The 24,307-nt window shown below is 37.9% G+C and overlaps 3 protein-coding genes and 1 long non-coding RNA gene across 4 annotated transcripts; 1 reads left to right on the forward strand and 3 right to left on the reverse strand.

Annotated features, from left to right (window-relative positions):
- Nucleotides 1-2,528: 2,528 nt before the first annotated feature.
- Nucleotides 2,529-6,422, reverse strand: LOC119998679 (receptor protein kinase TMK1-like). Its single transcript, XM_038846046.1, has 2 exons — nucleotides 4,021-6,422; nucleotides 2,529-3,280 (listed from the first exon to the last, which is right to left on the reverse strand). Exons 1-2 carry the CDS (start codon nucleotides 6,305-6,307, stop codon nucleotides 2,751-2,753), a joined length of 2,817 nt encoding a protein of 938 aa, XP_038701974.1. The 5' UTR covers nucleotides 6,308-6,422; the 3' UTR covers nucleotides 2,529-2,750.
- Nucleotides 6,423-10,657: 4,235 nt separating this feature from the next.
- On the reverse strand, nucleotides 10,658-13,606 carry LOC119999002 (PHD finger protein MALE MEIOCYTE DEATH 1). Its single transcript, XM_038846490.1, has 3 exons — nucleotides 13,212-13,606; nucleotides 12,610-12,853; nucleotides 10,658-12,520 (listed from the first exon to the last, which is right to left on the reverse strand). Exons 1-3 carry the CDS (start codon nucleotides 13,504-13,506, stop codon nucleotides 10,948-10,950), a joined length of 2,112 nt encoding a protein of 703 aa, XP_038702418.1. The 5' UTR covers nucleotides 13,507-13,606; the 3' UTR covers nucleotides 10,658-10,947.
- A 983-nt stretch (nucleotides 13,607-14,589) lies between these two features.
- On the forward strand, nucleotides 14,590-20,104 carry LOC119998755 (NADH dehydrogenase [ubiquinone] iron-sulfur protein 1, mitochondrial-like). The gene is made up of 5 exons (XM_038846159.1): nucleotides 14,590-15,146; nucleotides 15,806-16,052; nucleotides 16,735-17,029; nucleotides 17,665-18,039; nucleotides 18,948-20,104. The coding sequence occupies exons 1-5, from the start codon at nucleotides 14,720-14,722 to the stop codon at nucleotides 19,845-19,847; spliced, it is 2,244 nt and encodes a 747-aa protein (XP_038702087.1). The 5' UTR covers nucleotides 14,590-14,719; the 3' UTR covers nucleotides 19,848-20,104.
- A 2,827-nt stretch (nucleotides 20,105-22,931) lies between these two features.
- On the reverse strand, nucleotides 22,932-24,307 carry LOC119999018. The gene is made up of 4 exons (XR_005468330.1): nucleotides 24,108-24,307; nucleotides 23,862-23,946; nucleotides 23,674-23,772; nucleotides 22,932-23,401 (listed from the first exon to the last, which is right to left on the reverse strand). It is a non-coding gene; the product is annotated as an uncharacterized LOC119999018 (long non-coding RNA).

Genomic DNA, 24,307 nt, shown 5'->3' on the forward strand with positions numbered 1-24,307 from the left:
GGAGGATGACACATGGACCTCTGACAGCTATGAAAATGATATTTGATTAGCCTCCATTTGTTTTGGAACAAAAACATATATAGTATTTGATTTGCCAGTTGCGAATGAAGTGTCAATTCATCCTCAATTTGAAACCAACAGAACATGAAAATACAACAACAACAATGACATGTACTAGGATAAATCCATTCAAACTTGTTACTTTCTTAGACGAAAGGATAAGAAGTGTTTGACTAGAAGAGGAGGAGAGAACAAAAGCATACACGATATACCCTTGGAGAGTTGTGAACCATAAGTTTCGCAGCCGATTATTGATGACTAAAGTGGGTATAAAAAGATGGATCAAAAATGATGTTGTTAGGATGTGATGGAGGTTTTATACCTTTTGACAAATTGGATTGGACTATGGATAGATTCGACGTAACCCACAAATCCAATAACAATATATTATTGTCCGCTTTGGATTGAAGTCCTCACGGATTTGCCCCTCTAGGCCCAACGTTCTCGCTTAAGTCCATAAAACCGGTCATATTGTGAAACACTTTATCTACTAGTCACTATTTCCTTTCTTTATTGATGTGGGATCTCATCATTACTCTCGAACCCCACCATACACTTTTTTTGCCAACTTTCGGAGAAGTTTGAAAATTTTCAATACTTAAAAACACACAAACATTTCCCAACTCACCTTCCTCCCAAGTAAGTGCTATAATTGAAGAAATTGAGAGGGACGAGAAGGGAAAAAAAGAGATTTGATCCAATCAACTTGACGTATTATTCATGTTATGGGTCTAAGATCCGCGTGATTCGACTCATACTTATAAACCACATTGTTGGTTTACACCAAATCGATGTAAGACTTTTTACAAGGATAAAAATTGACTACAAGAGGAGGAGAGAACAAAAGCATATATGATACAGTTGGAGAATTGTGGCCATAAGTTTCGCAGCTGATTATTGATGACTAAGTGGGTAAAAATATGGATGAAAAGAATGTTGTTATAACGTGATGAATTTCTTTATATCTTTTGACAAATTGGGTTGGACTCTGAATAGATTCAGCGTAGTCGAAAAAGTTCAACATCAGTATGATATTGTCTGCTTTGGGTTGAAGTCCACAGATTTACTCATCTAGGCTCAATGTCCTCGCTTAGGCCCAGAAAACCAGTTATACTGTGTTAGATTGTGAGAACACTTTATCTATTAGCCACTCTTTCTTTTCTTTCTCGAAATGGGATCTCATCAGAATGCCCTAACAAAAAAAGTGGAAAAACAGCTAATTATTCAATATCTATGATATCTGTAGTTTATAATCATATTGATGCATGATTGCATGTTATGAATATGAAGAAAACCTTCCTCCCGAGTAAGTGTGCTATAATTGAAGAAATTGAGAGTGACGTGAAGGTAAAAGAAAAAGGCGAAAGAGATTTGATCCAATCCACTTGATGTATTATCCACGTTTAGAGTTTAAGACGCGCGTGATTTTGTCATTCAAAAGATGTAATAAGTGTTTGAAAATTGAACTCACACTTATAAATCATATTGTTGGTTTTCATCAAACCGATCTGAAAGTTTTTATAATTCTAACAGTAAGCAATCAACTCTCCCAATCTTCCAAAACAGGATCTAAAACCTTTTCTTTCTTTCTTTTTTTTTCCCTTTCACATGATGACGAGTAGATTTTTATAATGATTTTATACAGCTGTTATTATCTAAACAAAGCTGGACACCAATAATACACTTGTAGAGATCCACCTACCTTTCCTTTTAAACGGCAACTTGGAGAGTCGTCTAAGATTAAAAAAGAAGGATGATTCGGACAACTCATCAAATCATTTTTTCATGCATGTGCTGGTCGACCCAAAACACCACTTAAAGATCCTGCCATTGAATGACAGTTAACAATCCTACTCCTAATCCGACATTGAAAGATTGGAACATCAACAGCCACAGCTAATACATGGACATCACATCTATCTATTAAGGGTCTTTACTCGCATGTTTGTGATTAAAGCTATAGGAAAACTATAATGAATTCTGCTGCAGAGGCCACCATCCGCACGTCTATTCCTTCTTAATAAGTTGAAATGTCGCTAAGTTAAATCACAATTTTCTGCCACTTAAATTTCTATAGATAACATTCTGTAAGCAACTGAGTAGCAATGATGTTTCTTTATGACATGATTGTTTGATCAAAGAAGATCAATATTTTTTTTCATAGTTATTCTAAAGAAGATCAATATTTTTTTTCATAGTTATTCTAAACGTCGAGATGGACACACGATTTCATATGGATCATGTGCGTCTATCTTAATATTTGAGATAGTTTTGCCCTTGAGATAGTTATGACATTTGAGATAGTTTTGCCCTTGAGATAGTTATGACAAAACACGTTGAGCATTTTTGTGTTCACGAAATCTGATCTCTTCCTTTTCAATGTCCCATTTAATCACCTAAACAAGGTTGTCCAATACAAGGCAACTTTGCACAAAAACCACTACCAGAAAAGAAATGCAAAGCAAAACTGCACGTCAAACCTTTTTTACTTTCTCTTCAGAATCTCATCTAGCATGCATTTCCAAGAAAATTAAGTTAATAACAAAGCTCAAACTAAGTTTCAAATAGTGAGACAAAGGAGGGAGCAATTGTTGGGTCAAGACAGTCTGACAAAGAAAACAAACCCAAAAGAAGTAAAATAGGATGAACATTCAGAAGCAGCATCACCATCATATACAAGACCTGCGTACTCATCGTCCATCTGTGGATGCGAATGACTCGGCAAATCCAAATGGCCGTGTCGGTATGCTTGTCTGAGTATTGTCTAAGCTCGGAAGGAGCGCAGAAGAGGAAGACTCCATGCCACTTCTACCATCATAAGCTTGCCACTTCTTCAGTGCTTGCGGCAATGACACGTCTAGGTCAATGCCATATATGTCTTCCGTGTTTTGGTCCGTCGGTTTCCAAAGCTCCACTAGAGAAGATAGCACATTGACGATATGACCCATGTCAGGCCTTTGATATGGCTCCCTAGCGCAGCAGTGGCCTGCCAACTCAGCAATGGTGCTGATACTCACAAGTGTCTCTTCGTTGACATCAACTGTCGGGTCAATGGCCTTGGGGAATGTATCTTTGTTGATGAGCATTCTTTTGAACCATGTTACAAGGTGCATGCTCTCCTCAGGCTGGGACTCGTCAAGAGCTCTTCTTCCCGTGATTAGCTCCATCAATATCACCCCGAAGCTATATACATCAACTTTAGTTGTCACTCTGCCAGTAACTGCAATAGCATATTCGTATAAGTGGCTTTTACACCAGCAAATGAAACAAGAACATGGTAGGGAAAAAAACAGAAAATAATATGCCTAACCAGGTTCCTTCTTAATTAACAAATAGCTTGAAGGAAAGCACATACGAATAAGGCAACACAAATGGCAAAATTAAGAACAATTTGAAATTCAATACAAGTCAATTATGCAAAGGAGTATATCAATTCTCCCACTGATTTCCTCGCTTTCCAGTGACCAGATTTTGAATCTAGTGAATATTATATCATAATCAAATTTTATAAATTTCGAGCGCAATTACTTTCCAATCTACCATGCTGAGTCTGTATGGTACACAAACATAGACTCACCTCTGATCATGCTAACATGTTAGAAGATATCCATGAAAAAAATTCAGAAAATTTGAGATCAAATTGGCTTGAACTTTTTAGAACCATAGGTGCAGTGTCGAAAGCATTCTCAGAGGATAGTCTAGCAGCTCATAGAAGCTACTTCCTCTCTGAACACCGCCATATCCCTTCAAGTAGTCTGGTACCCAGACATTCGCCATTTCCTTGTAATATTGCGAAATTTCACATTAAAATAAAAAAGCATGCTTCAGTTTGACCAATAAATTATCTCAAACTCAAATGATGGTCTTCGGATGCATATAATAAGGTCAAATGTCTATGTGATGAAGTTGAAAAGCACTTTAGACAGAGAAAAGGGGCAAATGAACAAGAACAGAATGTACCTGCATATTCTGGTGCCAAGTATCCAAATGTTCCAGCTATTCTCGTTTCGATTGAGTTTTTGTCTTCTGGAGCAAGTCGCACAAGACCAAAATCTGCAACCTTAGCCCTCATATCATCCCCAAGAAGAATGTTTGAAGGCTTTAAGTCCCTATGAATAAAGCTTTGGTGTGCCAGCCCATGAAGATACTCAACACCCCTTGCTACATCCAAGGCCAAAGTCAACCTTTTTGTCCACTCTAGGGGTTTCAATCCCTCTTCCACCCAGCTAAAGAGATGCATGCTTAGTGTCCCTTGAGGCATATATTCGTAAACAAGAAGCCTTTCATTCCCATCCAAGCAGTACCCAAGAAGTGCAACAAGATGCCGGTGCCGAACCTTAGTCAAGACAGCAATCTCTGACTTGAATTCAGCCAACCCCTTTGCAGTTATTACCCCAGACTCCATTCTCTTCACCGCTATCTTCGTACCATCATGCAGTTCACCTTTGTAGACCACTCCGAAACCCCCTCGTCCCAATATATTTTCCTCACTGAAGTTGTTGGTCACATTCCTTAAGACTTGAATGGAAATGACCATGTTACCTGCCTCTACCATTTGTATGTCACCTTGATCACTGCTTGGAATAGTATGGGTGTCACTAATCGCACCAACACTGACACTTGAGCCAGCAACTGTAATTTTAACACTTTCATTATCAGACCCAGAGTTACGTGGATGAATCACCATCGCATTCGGGCTCTGTACTCTGCTGAACCGCTTTTGTTTCTTTTTATACAGACAGAAGACCAACAAACTAATTAAGAAAATGAAAAACACTCCACCAATAACAGAAAACACGATCACACCAACTGAACCTGAAGACTTCTTGCCACCATTGACAGGCGTATTTCCTGAATCAGGGTTATTAGGTGTACCTGGAGGTGGAGGGGTGCTCCTATCCTTCCCTATGTCCACGTTTCCATCAGTATTCACAATCACATTGCTCCTAAAAGGTGGGATTTTCCCATAAATCTGATTGTTCGACAAATCAAGATCTTTAAGTGCGGGCAGAGTGGTAAGTTCCTCCGGGATGGAACCAGTGAGATTATTATCACCAAGAATCAATCTTTGCAATGATTTAAGTGAAGCAAATTCAGGAGATATTGTACCCACAATGCCCATCTTTAGAAAATTAACAACAGTAATGTTTCCACCGCTACAAGTGATCCCGATCCAATCTGCACATGGATCATTTCCCTTCCAATTCTCCGCAAACTTTTGAGGATAACCAAACGATTTCACAATCGAAAGCAATGTATTCACCCTAGAATCACAATCACCAGGAACTGGCAAACAAAAGCTATTTAAACCCACTTTCGTATCGGCAGACACTGACGGGCCAAAATCAGGCATTGGCCCTTGCAACAAATTATTAGTTAAATTCACAGCCTTCAAAGATCCGACATGAACCAAAGAAATAGGAAAAGGGCCAGTGAAGGAATTATCCCTCAAACTCAAGGTCACCAAATCTTTCAAACCCGAGAAGTCTGGCAAAGGACCCGTAAACCCATTTGAATGCAACCATATCTCCTTCAAAGATGTCATATTCTGCACAACATCAATTCTCCCACTGAGTTTACTAGTCTGCCCGTTAACCCACAGTGACACTATCGGAGAACCAGAAAAGCTCGATGGCAGCCCACCCTCAAGTCTATTGAAGGCCAAATGCAATATGTTTAAACTCGGAAAGACATCCGGCCCAAGAAAGTCCGGAATTTTCCCAGATACGTTGGCTGAATTTGCAGAGAAATTCTGCAAAGCAGAAGCATTTCTAATGCTTTCTGGGATTTCCCAGGAAGAAAATGGGTTGTTGTCAATCTCCACAGACTGCAGAAAAGACATTCCAGTGAAGAAATCGCTGGGAAACGAAGAAAATTGATTGTTACTTAGCATAACCACTTTCAGTGAACTTAACCCACTTAAACTAGGTACAGAACCAGATAAGTTGTTCCCCTGAACCTCTAATCGCTCTAGTTGAGTGAGATTTTGAAGATCTGGAGGGAGTGTACCTTGTAGGTTCTGGTTCCCTATTTGTATTCGGGTGACCCGATTGTCCTGGCAGCCAACGTGCTTCCACAGACAGGGGTCCGAGTCAGACCACCCCTCTGGCTCGTTGAGACTCTTCTTGAGAGCAAGCATAGCAGCAGCATCAACACTTGAGCTTGTTTGAGACTCGGCACCAATGAAGATTGCAGAAAACCCAACAAGTAACAGCAGCAAAATCTGGTGATTCCTTCTTTTCTTCATCTTTACAGAGAAAATTTCTAAGAATGTAGCATAAAGATGCTAACTTTTTAACAAATCATGGATGCACAGGCGCAGCAAAGACACAGAGAGAGAGAGAGAGAGAGAGAGAGATTAACGCGGAGAAGCTACAAGGTCAAGTAATGAAGATAGAGAGAGAGAATAACAGAGCATAAAGAGTTAAGGGTCTGCTTGGATGGGAAGAATTTGGAGGGGGAGGATTTACGATGATTTTTTTAAGTGACGAATTCTTTTTTCGAATTAAAGAGTAAATTTTTATACATTATACATACAAGAATCCCTTCAAATCTTTTATTAAAATAGAAAATATGGATTTGGGATTTACAATTCCTTATTAGTTCGAGTCTAAAATTTCAGATCTCCTCATATATGCTTCTTTGACTTTCTTTTTTTTTTTTTTCTTTTTTCTAAAAAAAGTTGATATCATCAATTTAGGGGTGGGAAAAAAATCAATTTCGAGTCGGACAATATCACGTGTTTACGAAATATTTATATGTCTAGATCCTAATCTGAATTGGATTTCAGACGTACTTAATTAATCAAATCTGGATTGGTTTAGATTTAGACAAGTAAATCAAAGAATAACCTAATATAGATTATGGTCCGGACAATATTTTAGTATTTGGGCCTATACCCAGTTTTAAGCTGGACAAAAATTTTGGGTTTAGACCCAGATTTCAAACAAATAACTTATGTCCAAACTTATTTAATCCGGGTAGGATAAATTCGATCATCATAATTGGATAGAATTTTGCCAACCTTAATCAGCATATGATAATTTCATATTCTAAAATTATTGAGGAACTCTACAGTCTCAAACCCAAAAAAAAATACCAACTAAAAACCCTATATTTTAATGTAAAAATGATATTTTTAATTTCATAACCACTCCAAAACAAACAAGGTGTTTTTCTTTTCAACCAAAACAAACAAAGCCCTACTAAGGGGAGAGGAGGAAAGAGGAGGAGAGCAGTTAAGTAATGGAGTAATGGAGTGCAATGCACATGGTGGTGGAGCCCACAGAGAAGACCTGGGGAATCAAAAATAATAAAGGGCAGGCTGTCAAAGCATCAGAGAGTGGAAGTTAATTAATGGACCTTTCTTTCTTTTAAGATACTTTATTTCCACATCATGGGTTGGCAAATACTAGCAATTTGTCTCAACTCTCAAGTCTCTTTTGCATGTGTTCGTGTTCTTTGGTTTTGGTTTTGTTTGACAACTACAAGTCCAATTGGTTGACTCAATTCAAATGGTTGTCAATGCCCGTAAACCCTAGTTTCAGAGCACATGCAATGGGCAATATTTGTTTGCGCATGGATCCTAATTTTTATAAAATTTATGGCCCATGGACTCAAGCGCAAGCACAGCAATGAGCCTCAATTTTGATGGGCCAAGCATGGAAAAGGGTGTTTGGCTAGCTCTCATATTGGCCTACTTTGTCCAAAATGAGACACACTTCAACATCAATAGTGTTAGGTAGTCTATATAGTAGAAGCTCATGAGAGTTCAAGTCTCTTAAACAAAATTTTAAAACGTTTTAACTCTCAAAATACATTTTAGATTTTTAAAAAAAATTACATATTCAGAATCAGCACATAAAACTCTTTCTAACAAGATTCATTGTCGATGAGTTTTATCAGATAAATCTTAATTCCATTGATTTTTTCAATGGAATTTCTTAATTCCATTGTTTTTCTTAATGGAATTTCAAAAACAAATGAATTCAAAATTAAAACAATGAATTATAGAATGTGTTTTTAAAAAACAATAAAATATATTAAAAATTGAATTTTGGACAATAAATTACGGGATAAAAGAATGAAAATAAAACTACTACATTGATTAAATCAATGAAATAAAACTATACGCACACTTTTTTACATAAAAATCAATATCGGACACATTTCTATTACATAAAAATTAAGTCAGTAAATTTACACCATTGTACCAACACATTTTGTTGGTTCAACCACATCAGCAAAACACAAATCTTCATACATTATCTATATCCCATCAAAATACGTTTTGTTGATGTGATTGAGTTAACAAAATGTACTAATACAACGGTATAAATTTGATGGCTTTACTTTTTATATAATATAGATGAGAGTATTGAGAGATGTGTTATGAGTGTCGTACCCATGTATTGGAGCCAACATGAAGGCCATCCACCTTCTCTTCCCTCATGCTGTTCCAAGTAAAAATGGGACAACACAAATGCACCATTGAAATTCCCTTTTTCACATACCCCACAATGGACAACAAATAGTCAAGTAGCATTTATGATTGTTTTTATCGGTGCTTCTTTGCTTTCTTTTCTCCCAACACACTTCATCAACACCCCTCTAGTATTTATTTAGATGAGAGAGTAATCGAAAAGGCCCTGAATTTTGATTATTAGGTCGATTGAGCCCTTGAACTTCATTTTGGACGGTAAATGTGAGTCAGGGCTAACGATTGCTGTTTAGGGGTTTGTTTGACCCAAAATGAAATTTAGGGTCTTAATCGACCTAGTGCTCAAAGTTCAGGAGCATTTTTGATTCTTCTCCCTTATTTAGATCTATGGTGTTATGCCGTTATGTGATTTGGGGTTCCAGTTGTATGGTTTTGAAGGTTCAGAGAATCGAAATTTTGATTCTCATTAGGAGGAATACCTTTATGACCACGTGTAAAGTTTTTGGTTTATTTTACTTTGTCGTTAAGTGAGAATTTTCTATGCATGCTTGATGGTCTGAGATTAGGTTCAGATATTTGAATGACTAACTTATGCTATGTAATTTTATATCTTAATTTTTGTTCTTATATAGATTTTCTATGCATGCTTGACAGTCCAATTTTTGTCAAGATATGTGGTCCTTGTTCAAAAAAAAATGTTTAGAGTAATTTATTTTATATATATATATTTGTGTATCCTTGTTATGTTCGTGTCCTGCAAGTTTTGAAATTTCCGTATCAAAGTATCCGTGTCTATGTCCGTGTCTGTACAAAAATTATCAACATAACAGAACTGATGAATCGGTTATTTTCAAAAAAAATATTATATGTATTTTTAATTAATTGATCGATAATCGAAATAACTAAAATAATCGACCGGTCGATTAAATTCATGTCAAAAATTAATATAAAAAATCGACCGTTTTCATCCCTATGCTTGTGATTCAATTTAAATTAGGCCCAAAAGACTAATATTTTACGTGCAGTCTAAGAGATATAAGAGATCAAGAAGAAATTATCATATTAGATTAGTAATTCACCAAATGATTCTTACAAATACAACTTTAGTTTTCACTTCATATATTACTTTTTATTTTTCTAGGCTCGTTTTTCAAAATTACTCTTAACTACTGCTCCATTTGTTTCAAAGAAATAAATCTTTTGGAAAACTCATATTTTTCTTAAGGAAAAGTAGTTATGGTCCGTTGATTTGTTTTATGTTTTCACTTTTTAGAAACGTTTATTCTTTCTATTTTCAAGTGATTTTAGCTACTTTTCTGTTTTTCGTGTTTTCTAAAATACTTAGCCAAAGGTATTTTCCGACGAAACTTCTGCTCCATTTCTTACAAGGTCACTTATTAATCATAATTGTACACAATTCTCTAATTCACATTTATGTTATATTACTAAAAATTATCTAATATTTTCTATTAAGAATTATTCAAACCTCTAGGTCACAACATTTGAGACAAAGCGGACCATTCGCTCCCCTTTTCTTTTGCTTCAAAGCTCGAAGAATGAATTTGTAACAGCCCATCCCCCTAGACTAGCAACATTTTGTTCGCTTTGGCTAGCCCATATGGTTTTGTCTTTACTAGGCCTAACTCCAGTTCATAGTTCATACCAGTTTGAACTCAACAAAAGCAAAAAAACGTTTGTTACTAGTTAGTAAGTTTCACTATTATATTATCACTTCACTTCTTCTCCTGGATAATATATGATTTAGAGCATTAAGTCCCCTTGTCACTTGGTAACTCGCCCAACATCACCAAACTTGATACTGTAGAAAACTTGTGGCTCCGCCTACTCGATTCTGGCGCTACATGACTGCCAAGAATAGTACGAGACCAGAGAAATGCAAGCGCAAAATAAAGGAACTCCTCACCAGGCTCCCTAGTGGAAAAGTTCACTAGGGAAAATTTTAAAATGTATCCTGAATCAGTGACTCAGTGAAGCTAAATCTAAAGCGTAAGGATGAAAGAAGAATATGCAAATACTACCAGACATGTACATATATTGTCTATATATAAAACCTGCGGTAGCTTGAGGTTAACAAAGTAATGCAGAGCGAAAGAACACGAGACGCATGAAAATATCATCTGTGAAAAGGGTTTTTATTATAGACATCTCATCTTGGCCTGAAGATACCAAAAAAAATTCTAGATCTCAGTTTGAAATGGTGAAAAATATTGAAGGTGTATCCTGTACAAAAGCATTTACAGTAACAATCTAGCTAGACTTCTTTTTGTTGCGGGATATCTTGTTCGTACACATCTTCTCGTTGTTTCCTGAGCCTATAGTGAGTTACACTTACAGACAGAGTTCAAAACTGCTACACTTGTTCAATGGTACTCAACTGGCAGTATACTCTTTCTGTTCAGTGGTAATCAACCGGAAAGTAATTGTCTTTACACAACACTAACCGATCCCTGTAGCATCCCAACACTGTTTTCAAAGAACTGGACATCTTCTCCATAATTTGCCTCAGTCGTCAACAATAGATCATCGCAGCTGTCAAACTCATTGCAACTTTTGGCTCTTGTTGGTATGAGTGAATCACAGCAACCTGGACAGACAAACAGTGGTGGCACTGTCTCAGCATCTTCAATACCACAGCAGCGTGTGTGCTGCCACACCTCGCAAATATCACATGCTACCATTGCCTCTCCATCATCATCCCGAGCACCACATTCACATCTCACCTTCCAATTATCATCCCCACCTTCGTACCTCAGTCGAGTTTCTGAATCTACGCCAGTACTCCCTCTAACATAGAGTTCTCCACCAGATTCTACTGCTCCAAACAGCGATTCTGTATCCACCATTTCTTCCAAATCTTCAATCTCCCCCACAACAAACTTTTCAAAACTGCAGTAAGTGTCCCTAAATGCAGTTTCAACTGCTCGCTTGAGGTCAAATACTGTGGCATGCAATGGAACCATTACAATTTCTGGAGGTGGTAACCCCCTGGTCAAATGAGCATCTGAATCAAGCAAACTTGGCAGCAATTGGCAACTGAATGTGAATATCAGTTCCGGTTCATCCCTAAATGGCCATTCCTTCACAAAACGCTTGCTGTCCAAAATTACCTGGCGTGCTATTTCAACCAATCCTGATTTTGGGTAATTCAATAGAACATTTGTATACAAAAAGGCTATATCATTGTAAGCGTCAGCACCAGGCACCATAGATGGGTTTGGAAGCAACTCAGAAGATATTTCCATTGCTGGTTCAGGTCCTGGGACCCAAGCCCCATTGTTAAGCTCATGAATTGTGTATTCTAGAACTCGGGTTGTTGGATTCACAGCACGACGAACAACATAATTTCCCACAACGACGTTGTTCATTGATTTCAGTACATAGTCTAGCAAACCAGTATCTCCAATATGCATCCGAGCTGCATCTCTGACATCTTGTCGACTCATCCCTCCCGCACTGTACTTGTCGGCTTTCTTTTCTTTCAATGCCTCTACAATCACCTCGGCCGCAGATTGTAGTCTCCTTGCAGGCCATCTACTATCCAACTTAGCGACTACCGTACTGTATCTCTTATACTTCACTGACTTCTCTTGGATCACGTTATGCATGACTATGTTCTTAAGAGGTTTCTCTGAGGAGGATGAAGAGGAACCAGTAACAGTGGCAAATTTCTGAGTAGGAGCACAAGATTTGACAGTAAGCATGAACCTGAGAAGATCATTGATTGCGGTCAATTGGGTTTCACTCATATTTCTGTAGTGGCGAACTATTTTCTTGATTTCTATGCACTGAGTTGTGTTTCCAAAATCTTCCACGATCTGATCAAGCTCCAAAGAACTGAGAATTTCAATTGCTCTATCATAGTTATGCTGCGTCACCCCAAAGCTTCCCCGGAAGAATTTGTAGCCCCATCGACCAAACCAAGAATGGCCATAAGAGACTCCATAAAGCAATCGAAGATCCATTGACCTCTTCTTTGACAAATCTTCTACAGTGATTTTCCTGCACAGGATAACCAAATTCAAGAAATTCAGATTCTTCAATCTTTACAAGTCATTTCAAAAATCAATCAGACTGGGGATGTTTGTAACCTGGCTCGAAGATTTGAACAGATACGGTCCCAAAGATCCATGATTTCTCTGCCACATAGGTATCTCGAACCCCCTTCGATCCCATTAATGCAGATTAAATGGCCAAACCCATTGCAGTGTATCAGCCCATGCAAGAGATGGGTATTCAGATCAAACAAATCATCCTCCAGTGGCTTGTTCCACTGCCTATCGGTTGGTATTATCATGTGATACTTGCGTTTGGACACAAAATTATTACTCCAACCTAAACAACAAAAACTCAAATTAAAAACCACCCAATATAAAAAATTACTAAATAGAATCAAAGTCAAATAGAAATTAATTCGAGAATCACCAGATCAAATCTAATTTACATCAAATAAACAGCATCGCATTGAAAGAGTAAGGGAAATCAATAAAAAAAAATTCCAAAATTCAGTTCCAAATCAAGAACCCTAGATTAACGGGAATACTCAATCAGATCCAATGAAGAGAAAATCACGAAAAGAATTAAGCAGATATGGAACATCAATCAAAGTAAATTCCTAGAATCCAGCTTCAAATAAAAAACCCCAGATCAAAATAACAGAGACCAACAAGAAACCAAAAAATTCAAGAATTACCAGAACATCTACAGTGATCACAAAACGGCTGCTGCGAGTTCTTGACATCCTCTTCAATTGTGTAGAGAGGGACAACAAAACTCTTGGTTTCATGGAAAAGGAGAGTGCACCAGGTGGGGTTACCCTGAATCTTCAGATCTTCGAGCACAGCACAGTCCCTGAGAAACACACGAATGTTATCTCTGAAAGGTCCCGTTGGACTGATCGGATTACATGGCTCTGCAAATTTCTGGAACTCGAACAGCTTCGGTGACCTCTTGCGTTTCCTGCCGGCATCGAGAATCGGGAGTGCCATCGCTACCAAACTCTGATTTCTATCTCTTTTCCCTCAAAGATTTCACTTCTTGAATTCATTGATTCAAGTTCAGAGGGAAATTGTTTTTCTAGGGTTTACATTTAACGAACTCAAAGTACTGTTTGTTTTGTTTGTCTGATAGATTTTTCGAGTTTTCCCGCTTCGATTAGTGTGAAGATACTGCACAGGATCGGACGATTGGCGTGCGGTCTTACTCGATCTCAGCCGTTTGTTATCGACAGGCCGTTACAGAGGCGGCGAGTCGACGCAGAGTAACAAGTATTTCATCTCACGCGCGTTTAATTTTGTAACTGATTAACTGCTAAACACGCCCGGTGGTAACGTAGAGCTGCGCAAGCAAGTAGCGGTCCCAGGTCACCAAACGGAACGCGGATCAAGGCCCATGGCCAAAGTCCGAAAGAACATCAGCCCTGGATAGTGGGGTTGTAAAAAAAAAGCTCACGCAAACCGATCGATCGATCAGTTATTATAAAATGTGTATTTATGAAGACCGATTGAAAACCCAAAAAAAGACAAAACGTCAATAACCAATCGAACGATCAGTTAAATTTATATAAAAAAACCAAGAAATTGACTGAACTGACCGTTTGACACTGCTATTGGACAGCCCGAAAATACTTATGAATAGGCTTGAGCCTTAGTTTCGGGTTGGGCCCGGCCCGAAGTTCAACCCCATGAGCTAAATTCAGGCCAAACCTGAAACCCAAACAATGACCCGATGCAAAGCCTGACCATTCTTGGTCACACACACTATATGTGTTGATCATTTGATTGCCCATAAGCCCGAAACCCGGCTCATAAGTCTGAATTATTTGGGCCCAAGCTGGGCCTGAGCTATTATTTTTATCTCAGGCCCAGTCCGAAACCCAAAGAGTCAACTGGGCTTGGGCCTCAATTTTCTGACTGGGTCGGCCTGGCCCGATGCAATCTTTCACTGTCCCTCCTGCTTGAGGGTTTTGCACCTCAGTGAGCCAATGGGCTTTACCCAATTTGAGTAGGCCCAAGCCTGAATCTAAAAAATGGGCCGGCCAACGGACTCCAACCTTTCTGGGAGACACACGCCTGCACCGCATCGGCGCATCCATATTCCACACTCTCTTCTCCCTTCTCATTTCTCTCTGCGATCAAATTGAAGCTCAAATACCTTGATTTAGGGTATCTATCTGTACTGAGCGAGATCTACCAGGGCACTATGGGGCTTGGCATGTTAGCATCAATGGTCATGAGACCCACCACGTCTAGCCTCCTCAAATCCCCTAACCCTAGAACTCTCCTCTTCCTCCGAACCATCGTATCCAAACCGGAGCTCCAGTCGCCGGAACCTGCTACTGCTCCCGCTCCAGAGCCGACTCCTGATCTCCCTCCCCGGAAACCCGTAGGTGGGGCTCGTGTCGAGTTCTCTAATCCGGACGATGCCATTGAAGTGTTCGTTGATGGGTACCCTGTTAAAGTCCCTAAAGGTATGACGGTGCTGCAGGCTTGCGAGGTTGCTGGGGTCGACATTCCTCGATTCTGCTATCACAATCGTCTCTCGATAGCGGGAAACTGTCGTATGTGTCTAGTCGAGGTTGAGAAGTCTCCTAAGCCCGTCGCCTCATGTGCCATGCCTGCTCTTCCCGGTTAGGACTCACTCAATTTTCTCTAGATTTGTGATTATAGTGAAATTCTGTTCTCTGCATTATTGGATTCTGAAGTTCTATTTTGCTTTAGGATTTGCTTGAAGTCGTGGATTCAGAATTTTTGTGATTTCTTATATTATGATTTGGAATCTAATATATGTGTTTATATTATTTTGATTTTTCTTTAAACTCTGTAGAGACATCAGTATTCGTAGTTCTGGAATGTTAGATTAAATAAATTTTGATGTTCAAACTACCCCAGTGTTATCGATTGGGCTTGTATTTTCCTTTTTATGTTGTTTATTGTGATATGTGTGGAACTCTATTTAGTTTTTTCTTTTTTGAATTTCTAATTCGTAGGGTTTCTTGTGTAATCTTCAGAACCTATGTTCAGATTGGTTGCATCTTTTATGAAATTTATAAAATTGAGTCTTATACCCTTGTCTATTTACTTCTTAGTTAGCTAAGTTTGTAACTTTATTTAGCGTTTTCTTTTTGAATTTTTAATTCGGATGGTTTCTTGTGTAATATTCAGAACCTATGTTCAAATTGGTTGCATCTATTTTGAATTTTCGAAAATTTAGTATTATACCGATTGCCTATTTACTTCTTAGTTAGTTGCATTTTGTTGTTTTACTTATTAGAGGCTCTGTATATAGGGATGAAGATTAAGACAGATACACCTGTGGCAAAGAAGGCACGAGAAGGGGTTATGGAGTTTCTACTAATGAACCATCCACTGGATTGCCCCATTTGCGATCAGGGTGGAGAATGTGATCTTCAAGATCAGTCTATGGCATTTGGATCAGATCGTGGTCGGTTCACTGAAATGAAGAGGTCCGTGGTTGATAAGAATCTTGGTCCATTGGTGAAGACTGTGATGACTCGGTGCATCCAATGTACAAGGTCGAGAACCAGAATTGCTTATATCTCACTTTTCTTTTATTTTATTTTTTATCCCTGAATTCTGATCTTTTGACTTTAGAGTGCCTTCTTTGAATTTATTCTATGAGTGATTCAGAAATGTTCAAATATTTATAAACATAATTTACTGGAAAGCTCTTTGTTGAAGACACCAAGATTCGGTTGAGTTCTTTTAGACTGCTGTGCTACTTCATTCTAAATTTAAATTGAGATTTGTGTTAACCGTTCGAACATGACTTAATTCTTGAGAAATTTACCTCTGTTTTCTTCTTCTCAAAGTGGATATTTCTTAGTTCATCCTTTGCTGTGTGAATCCTGAATGATTTTAGATTTTACATGACTTTGGGGGATATTTATTACTATTTCCATAGTTGCGCAGTACTGTCTTGGTGCTTAATTTGTTAGACCATTGGGGTTTGATTGTGAGAGGATGTGTTAATTTGTGAGTTATGAAGTGATCAGCTTACACACTTGATGACCTCTTAGAAGTGTAATTTTAGTTCTTGGAATTTTCTTTTTGGCTCATGGTACTCAAATGTAATGTCTTTAATGTTCATATTTTATTATTATATCATTATCAAGTGTTGCTTCTTAGACCATGTATACCTGGCTTCTCAATTTGTGGTCATAAATGAACTTCTGATGCTATCTCATAATCCAACAGGTGTGTCCGTTTTGCGACAGAGGTTGCTGGTGTCCAAGACCTTGGAATGCTAGGTCGTGGGAGTGGAGAGGAAATTGGGACTTATGTTGAGAAACTTATGACAAGCGAGCTTTCTGGAAATGTTATTGATATTTGTCCTGTTGGAGCACTGACCTCAAAGCCTTTTGCATTTAAAGCACGGAATTGGGAATTAAAGGGAACAGAGACCATTGATGTTACTGATGCAGTTGGATCTAATATTCGAATCGATAGTAGAGGTCCAGAGGTCATGCGCATCACTCCGCGGCTGAATGAGGTAGATTTCTTTGGCAGATCTCCCTTTCTAGTTTCTGATCTCCCTGTGTATCTAATGTCTATGGAATAGCTTTGCACATTAATGTTCTTGTTTCTCTGTCACATGTTTTCCTGCTAGTTTAGCTATATCCCTTGATGAATGCTAATGCAGTTTTTTTTTCATTGCATGACACTAAAAAAGGTAAGAAGCCACACTGCTGTGTCTTTCTTTTGGAAGCATTGATCCAAAGCTATTTGCTTGATCCAAGTAATTGCATTCACTCAAGCACTAGAATATACCTAGATGTATTGTACTCATGTACATACGTATGGACCCCAAATTGTTTGGGACAAAGGCTTGATGATGATGGTATATAAATATATATACTTTTCCCCAGTTAACCTCAAAGTTTTGGAAGCGTAGAAAAGCTGGTTATGTGCTAAATCTTGCTCAATATTAACATGCAAACTGGGATTTGTTACATTGTAAATTGAACTTAAATTAACAAGAAACATAAATATATGAGGCATATAGATTACCGAGCAGCTTGAGGATGGAACTTGGAATTTTTAGGCATTTTTATTTTTGAATTTCGGAACATAGCATCTGTTGACATTATTTTTTCTATTAAACCTTGTGTGTTGACATGGTGATAGGACATCAATGAGGAATGGATATCAGACAAGACACGTTTTTGCTATGATGGTTTGAAAAGGCAGAGGTTAAATGACCCCATGGTTCGTGGCCCTGATGGACAATTCAAGACGGTAAGCTGGCGTGATGCCTTAGCTTTGGTTGCCGACGTTGCCCATCAAGTAAAACCAGATGAGATTGTTGGAATTGCTGGAAAGCTATCTGATGCAGAATCCATGATGGCGCTAAAAGATCTATTGAACAGAATGGGATCAAATAACATATGGTGTGAGGGAAATGGCGCTAATCCTAATGCTGATCTAAGATCTGGTTATATTATGAATAGTGGCATTGCTGGTCTTGAGAAGGCTGATGTGTTCCTTTTGCTTGGCACTCAGGTAACATTCTTACAAGTTATAATTTTAATCCTTTCATATGAAATATTTGATGAATATCTGTGAATCACGGACACGACACTGCACGGATACGTCGACACAACAATTCTCAAACTTCTAAGGATACTATACGTTAAGGACACGGCAAATAAATATTTAATAAATATATTTTTAAATTTAATTCATATAAATATCCAACTATAAATCATTAAATCAAAATACTATAACATTATAATAATCATAAGATCCAAAAATAATTATTATTTCATGCATCTCTAAATCTTCAATTGGATTTTCTTCGATATTCTCCATCCTTCGATCATCAAAAATTGACCATTTAAAAGGGTTAGGAGTGGTCATTGTCTCTTTTTAATAGGTTAGGAATGGTCAACTTTAAAGTTGACCATTTAAAGTTGAATATTTTTGTTTTGAAGTGTCGGACACGCTTGCACTGCGTGTCCGACAATAATTTTTTAAATATTAAATAAAAAAGGAATTGCATGACACGGTGACATGTGACCGACATGTGTCAGGCGAGTGTCGTGCAAAAGCAAGTGTCGGACACTTGCATTGGCTATCAATGCAAGTGTCCATGCTTCCTAGATGAATATATATATATATATTTGTGAAATTTTGTTGTTTTTTCATTTTTAAGTTTGCCATCCCCTTATTGTAGCTCTTGATGCCAATTTTTATGCTGTTCTCATGAGCTCTAAAATCTGCTACGTACTGGAATTATGCACCCCCCCCCCCTCCCCCCCTTTCTCTCTCTCTCTCTCACACACACACAGTTTCTTCCAACTTATTTTATTAGGGTTGACAACCTAAGGTAAAGTAATTGAAAGGCCTGGTGGGGTAACAAGTAGTTGTGCATGTTTGTCACCTGCGTCTGTGTTTCTTATATTTTGCAGCCAAGGGTTGAAGCTGCTATGGTAAATGCCAGGATCCGCAAGGCGGTTGGTGCAACCCAAGCGAAGGTTGGTTACATTGGCCCTCCAACTGATTTCAACTATGATCACCAGCATCTAGGCACTGGTCCTGAAACTCTTCTTGAAATTGCTGAGGGTCGCCACCCTTTCTTTTCTGCTATTTCAAGTGCCAAAAACCCAGCCATCATTGTTGGCGCTGGAATTTTTGAGAGGGATGACAAAGATGCAATTTTCTCTGTTGTTGAAGCGATTGCAAAGAAGGGGAATGTCGTCAGACCAGACTGGAATGGATTTAATGTATTGCTTCTCAATGCTGCCCAAGCAGCTGCCCTTGACTTGGGACTAGTGCCAGAATCAATCAAAAGCATCAACTCTGCAAAGTTTGTCTATCTTATGGGAGCTGATGATGTGAACTTGGACAAGATTCCAAGTGATGCCTTTGTGGTCTATCAGGGGCACCATGGTGACCGTAGCGTGTATCGTGCCAATGTCATTTTGCCAGCATCGGCATTCAGTGAGAAGGAAGGGACGTATGAAAATACAGAAGGGTGCAGCCAAGAAACCGTGCCTGCAGTTCCTACTGTCGGTGATGCCAGAGATGATTGGAAGATAATTAGGGCACTTTCTGAGGTAGCAGGTTTACAGTTGCCCTATGATACACTTGGGGCCATTCGTTCCCGTATCAGGACTGTGGCACCTAACCTCTTGCAGTTGGATGACAGAGTCAAAGCTACTTTTGGTCCCTCATTGAAGCCCGAGGTTGGTAATAAAATGAGCTCGACACCATTCCAGACCACTGTTGACAATTTCTACATGACCGACTCCATCACCAGAGCATCAAAGATAATGGCACAGTGCAGTGCGATGCTAACGAAGAAGTGAGCATTAGATTGTGATATTTCTAATAAAAAAGGTGCATATTCACATTTTGCTGCTGCAGTGATATTTGTTCAACTTGTCTAAGGTCCCTGTCAGCGGAGTTTCTTGAATAGTGGAAGTAGTTCCAATAAGGTGATATACTGGTTGGTTGTTTATTTGTAACATGTTTTTCAATGTGAAAGCATTTCACTGTAAAAGTAAGCTGGGCATTTGACTGTTTGGCTCAACTTAATTATCAAGTGTTCTGGACTTTCTCAGCTTCTCTTGCTTCACCATTCAGTTGCTGGCCCCATCTCTCCACGAACGGCTTTATTGACAAACAACCATATGGGGAGGGGGTGGGGTGGTGGAGGTGGATATGATGGTGATAAAGACCGAACAATGAGTTGAATTGATTATTTGGACGTACTGCCCTCTTTAAATGCGCCGGGGACAGACAACACACAACACAATAGAATAGATAGGACTGGCTATATATATATACTAGGTTGGGGCCCGGGCGTTGCCCCGGTTAGTTAGAAAGATCTGTGTTGTGATTGTTTCTCGGTGTTAAGTGTAAGAAAGAAGAGATATAGATACGACTATAAATTTCAAACTCCGAAAATCTGCACAATGATAATTTGCGTCAAATACATCGTAGGTTGAAGATTTGTAGCAAATATTTTTGTTGTCGTCATTGTGGAAGTACTTATAATGGAAATGTGACACCATCATGATTATTAAATCATGAAGTAATGATAAGTGGCAATTCTACTTATGTTGGTTGATGAAGAATTCAAATGTGAAAGCATTTCCCCAGTTTCTTTCTTGTCAACTTCTTCCCGTTGCATAATATTTAAAATTGCATCAGCAAACAAAATCTACATGGTAAATCAATATAATTTCTCCAACCAAAAATAACAAAGCAGTTACTACAGTTGGTTCTGTATTAGTGTGTAAATAATAAATGGAGATCAGATAACCAACCATCAGATGAAGATTCAAAGAGGTATTTAGCAAGTCGATATTTTTGGATAGATAATTGATGCTCAGTGGAGTAATTCCGAAGTGGAAGCACTGCTTCATGAAGGAGGCAGTCCATGAATTAGAAATTTAAAGTTCAAAGTATTGTAGTAATTGATAAAATATAGAACTGAATGAAGAAAAGAAACATGATGAAATGCCAAGTAAGCTACCTGCCAGTGGACTCATAAGTGAAGCTGCATATCCATCCAAATTCACCTATGAAAATAAGACAGAGACAATAGCATTGGTCTTAGTTTAGACTGACAGTATGTAGAGTGACATGAGGGTCAAGAACTTTGATTAATGAACTCAACTTCAGCAAAAATGTCACTCATAGAAAATGAATCGATATGTACGTTATGTTTCTTTGTGATGGAGCTTCATTACAATGAAAGCACATATCAATGTGATTGCTCCTTTTTACAGTCTCTGTATGGTGTGGAGGACTAATTCTATGCTTTAAATTCAAGTCATGACATCTTTCTGCAACTGGTTTTGGCTCTTATTTGCAAGAAATTAACCCATCACTTGTTTTCTTCTTTTGATCTAATTTTTCTTGTTTAGCAGCAGCAGAAGAACTCTTGTTGCTGTTGTTGTTATTGCTTGTGCTACTGATTGAGCATCGTCTGTTTCCATTCTCCTTTAAACCATTGCTCGAATTCCTATTTGCAAAAGAAAATCAAATCCTGAATCTAAAAAATATAGAAGTCATTCAGAACTTCATTAAGCAAATGACAGGATCAAAAGTTGTAAGAAATTGACAGAAACTATCAAGCAAAATTAGTATAAGTTACTCTGTCTCAGAAAAGCAATTATATAGATGATATTTGATCATTATTCTTCACTGACTTCACCCTATGACACAGGAACTATTACTGGAAAGTGAGTGGTACATAATCAACCTTGGGATTAAATACTACTAAATAACTTAGGTACTAAACACCCATATATGCATACTGATGAAAACATGGGGAAAGTTATATCTGCACGAAATTAGAAATTCACAATTACCTAAACAGCTGATTATCAGCTTCCATTGTATCTTCCATTGTTACATCAACAGCTTTATATATAAGTCACATGATGACCAGAAGTTTTAATTATATTTGTCACATCATTAAAAATGTACAATATCTTCTCAGATTTAGAAAAGGGCAATGAGTAGTAATTTTAGCATGTGATAAGTATAAATCCATTCTAGAGTGCCCATGATGTCAGTTTATAATCAAAGTAGAGATAAGAAATAAAAAATGAGGAAAAACACGGCATCCACGTTCATGGTATAAAAACCTATTCCATATAAATTATGGGAATTTATTGGCATCACAACATTCGCTCGTTATTTTTAAGCCTGCAACTGCGATATGTTGTAACAATGTGACAGTTTACTCTGGATACTACAATACCATAAGCATGATAACTCACCTTTGATCCTAACACAGGCAGCATAAAAGTGACGCTCAAAATTTTGGCCACTGCCACAACATTGCATATCTGCATGCAGAGAAAGACACCAGAATTATCTTCCAGATATTCTTATTTTGCTTCACATCATATGATAAAAAAGTGTCGATTAGTGGTTAACAACATACATTCTTAAGAAAATTCAACAGAAAAATAATGAGGGTTAGACATTATTTCTCATAGCTGTTGAACCAAAGCCATCACCAAGCAATGCCCTTGCAGCATTGTCAAGTGTTATCATGTCCACCTAATCAAAATAAAGCTTATCATGTCCACTGCATCTTGCAGCTCATCCTAAAACCAATAATTAGTATAAACATTAAGTATAAGTAATAGATTAAAACTTCAAACCAAGATAATTTGTATGGAACCTGTAAAAAATAATACCAATTTGCTTAACAACCTTGAATGCATTTTGCACTGGCAGCAGAGGGAACAAATCCCTTCCTTCCCTCACAATTTACTACAATTAGATAAGAATATCATTAACCAATACACCTAATAAAAGAGGAAAATATTTGAGACATAGCTGTGTGGTTCTACATAGAACAGACATAACAAAATTTGGCTACAAAACCAATTGAAAGCCCCACCATCAAAGAGTAGTGTATATCTGAGAAAAAAAAACTTGGAAAACAAACATACCATAGCATTTGGCTTTTGCTTGGCAGAGGTCCATGGTCAGTTCCCCTTTTTGCATCCTGTGATTGTGTGTGGAAATGGTAGTGCTGGATGAAGGATAATTGGTTACCTTATTCTTACAATATTAGAATCATTAGCCAATCTATAAAAATTCATAATAAATGATACCAATTGAAAGCCCCACCATCAAAGCAAGTGTGCGAAATCCAACATTGGGTACTAAGAGTATGTTTTATAAGTACGATCTTATTAAGATGAAGAGTCATAAGTTGCTAACAAAAGTAATATTTTTGCTATAAGACAATCAGATACTGTAAGAAGTGAATACGGAATATGAACCTCATTGAGATGATGTCTTCCATCTGTGGACAAAATGTGATGCAATCTTGTCCGAGTCCAATAGTCTACTTTCCTTTGCTTGCACTATTTTGAGGTATACCAGTTTGCTGTTCTTACAAAAAAAAAGAGTTTCTACATGAGCAAGCACGACACCTATATAAGCCAAGGTTGCCGACTTATTTCAAATTCAGCAGACATGACTATGAAAAATGCAGTAACCTTACTAAAGCGTGTTGCCCTCCAGAACTAATCAGTTAACGCTTATTAAATTATTAAAATATTGTCCATGGACTATATTGTCTTGGTATAGTGAAAAGAAATTGTTATTGGTATACTATTGAAGGAGCTCAAGTTTAGTATACGAAACAAAAGTACTAACCAGTTTAATGCCATCATTCGGACCTTTTAAGTGAACCACTCTAATAAATGCATCATATGATTATGTATGGGTTGATGGTTGAAATCCAAGGCTTTGCATCTACACAGGAAAGTCCCCCTAGTCAGAATGTGTCCAATAGTAACCCAAAATTAATGAAAATGAAGCACACAATCAGTTGCATGACTCACCTCTCCTGAGAGCAAATATGAGAGACAACATAATTTCGAGCCTGAACAGCAAGCACCACAGGCAACCCAGGGCGCATAGAACAACCTAAGGTAATCAATAGAAGGATTATAACACAATATATCATGAACCCCTCAATGAATGGTTTAAAGATACAAAAGATCAATAGGGTAGCAGCAATAAAAAAACCAACATCCAAAGTAATTGACCAAGTAATATGCACAATACAGAAGGATTTTGATGCATACCAATGCGACCTCGACATGAATCCCCTGCATTGCTCTCAAAAAAATTACAAAAGTCCAAGAGCAAATAAGACAACTTAATAACTAAAAATTGCCAGCTGTGAATAGAATTGGTAGCAACAAACGGCCATTATCATTGTCTTTGTTTGCCACTGTGAAGAAAAACAATGATAACATGAGAAACCAATTAGAGAAGAAGGTAA

The sequence above is a fragment of the Tripterygium wilfordii genome, chromosome 5 (genome assembly GCF_013401445.1).
Source record: "Tripterygium wilfordii isolate XIE 37 chromosome 5, ASM1340144v1, whole genome shotgun sequence".
Lineage (NCBI taxonomy): Eukaryota > Viridiplantae > Streptophyta > Magnoliopsida > Celastrales > Celastraceae > Tripterygium > Tripterygium wilfordii.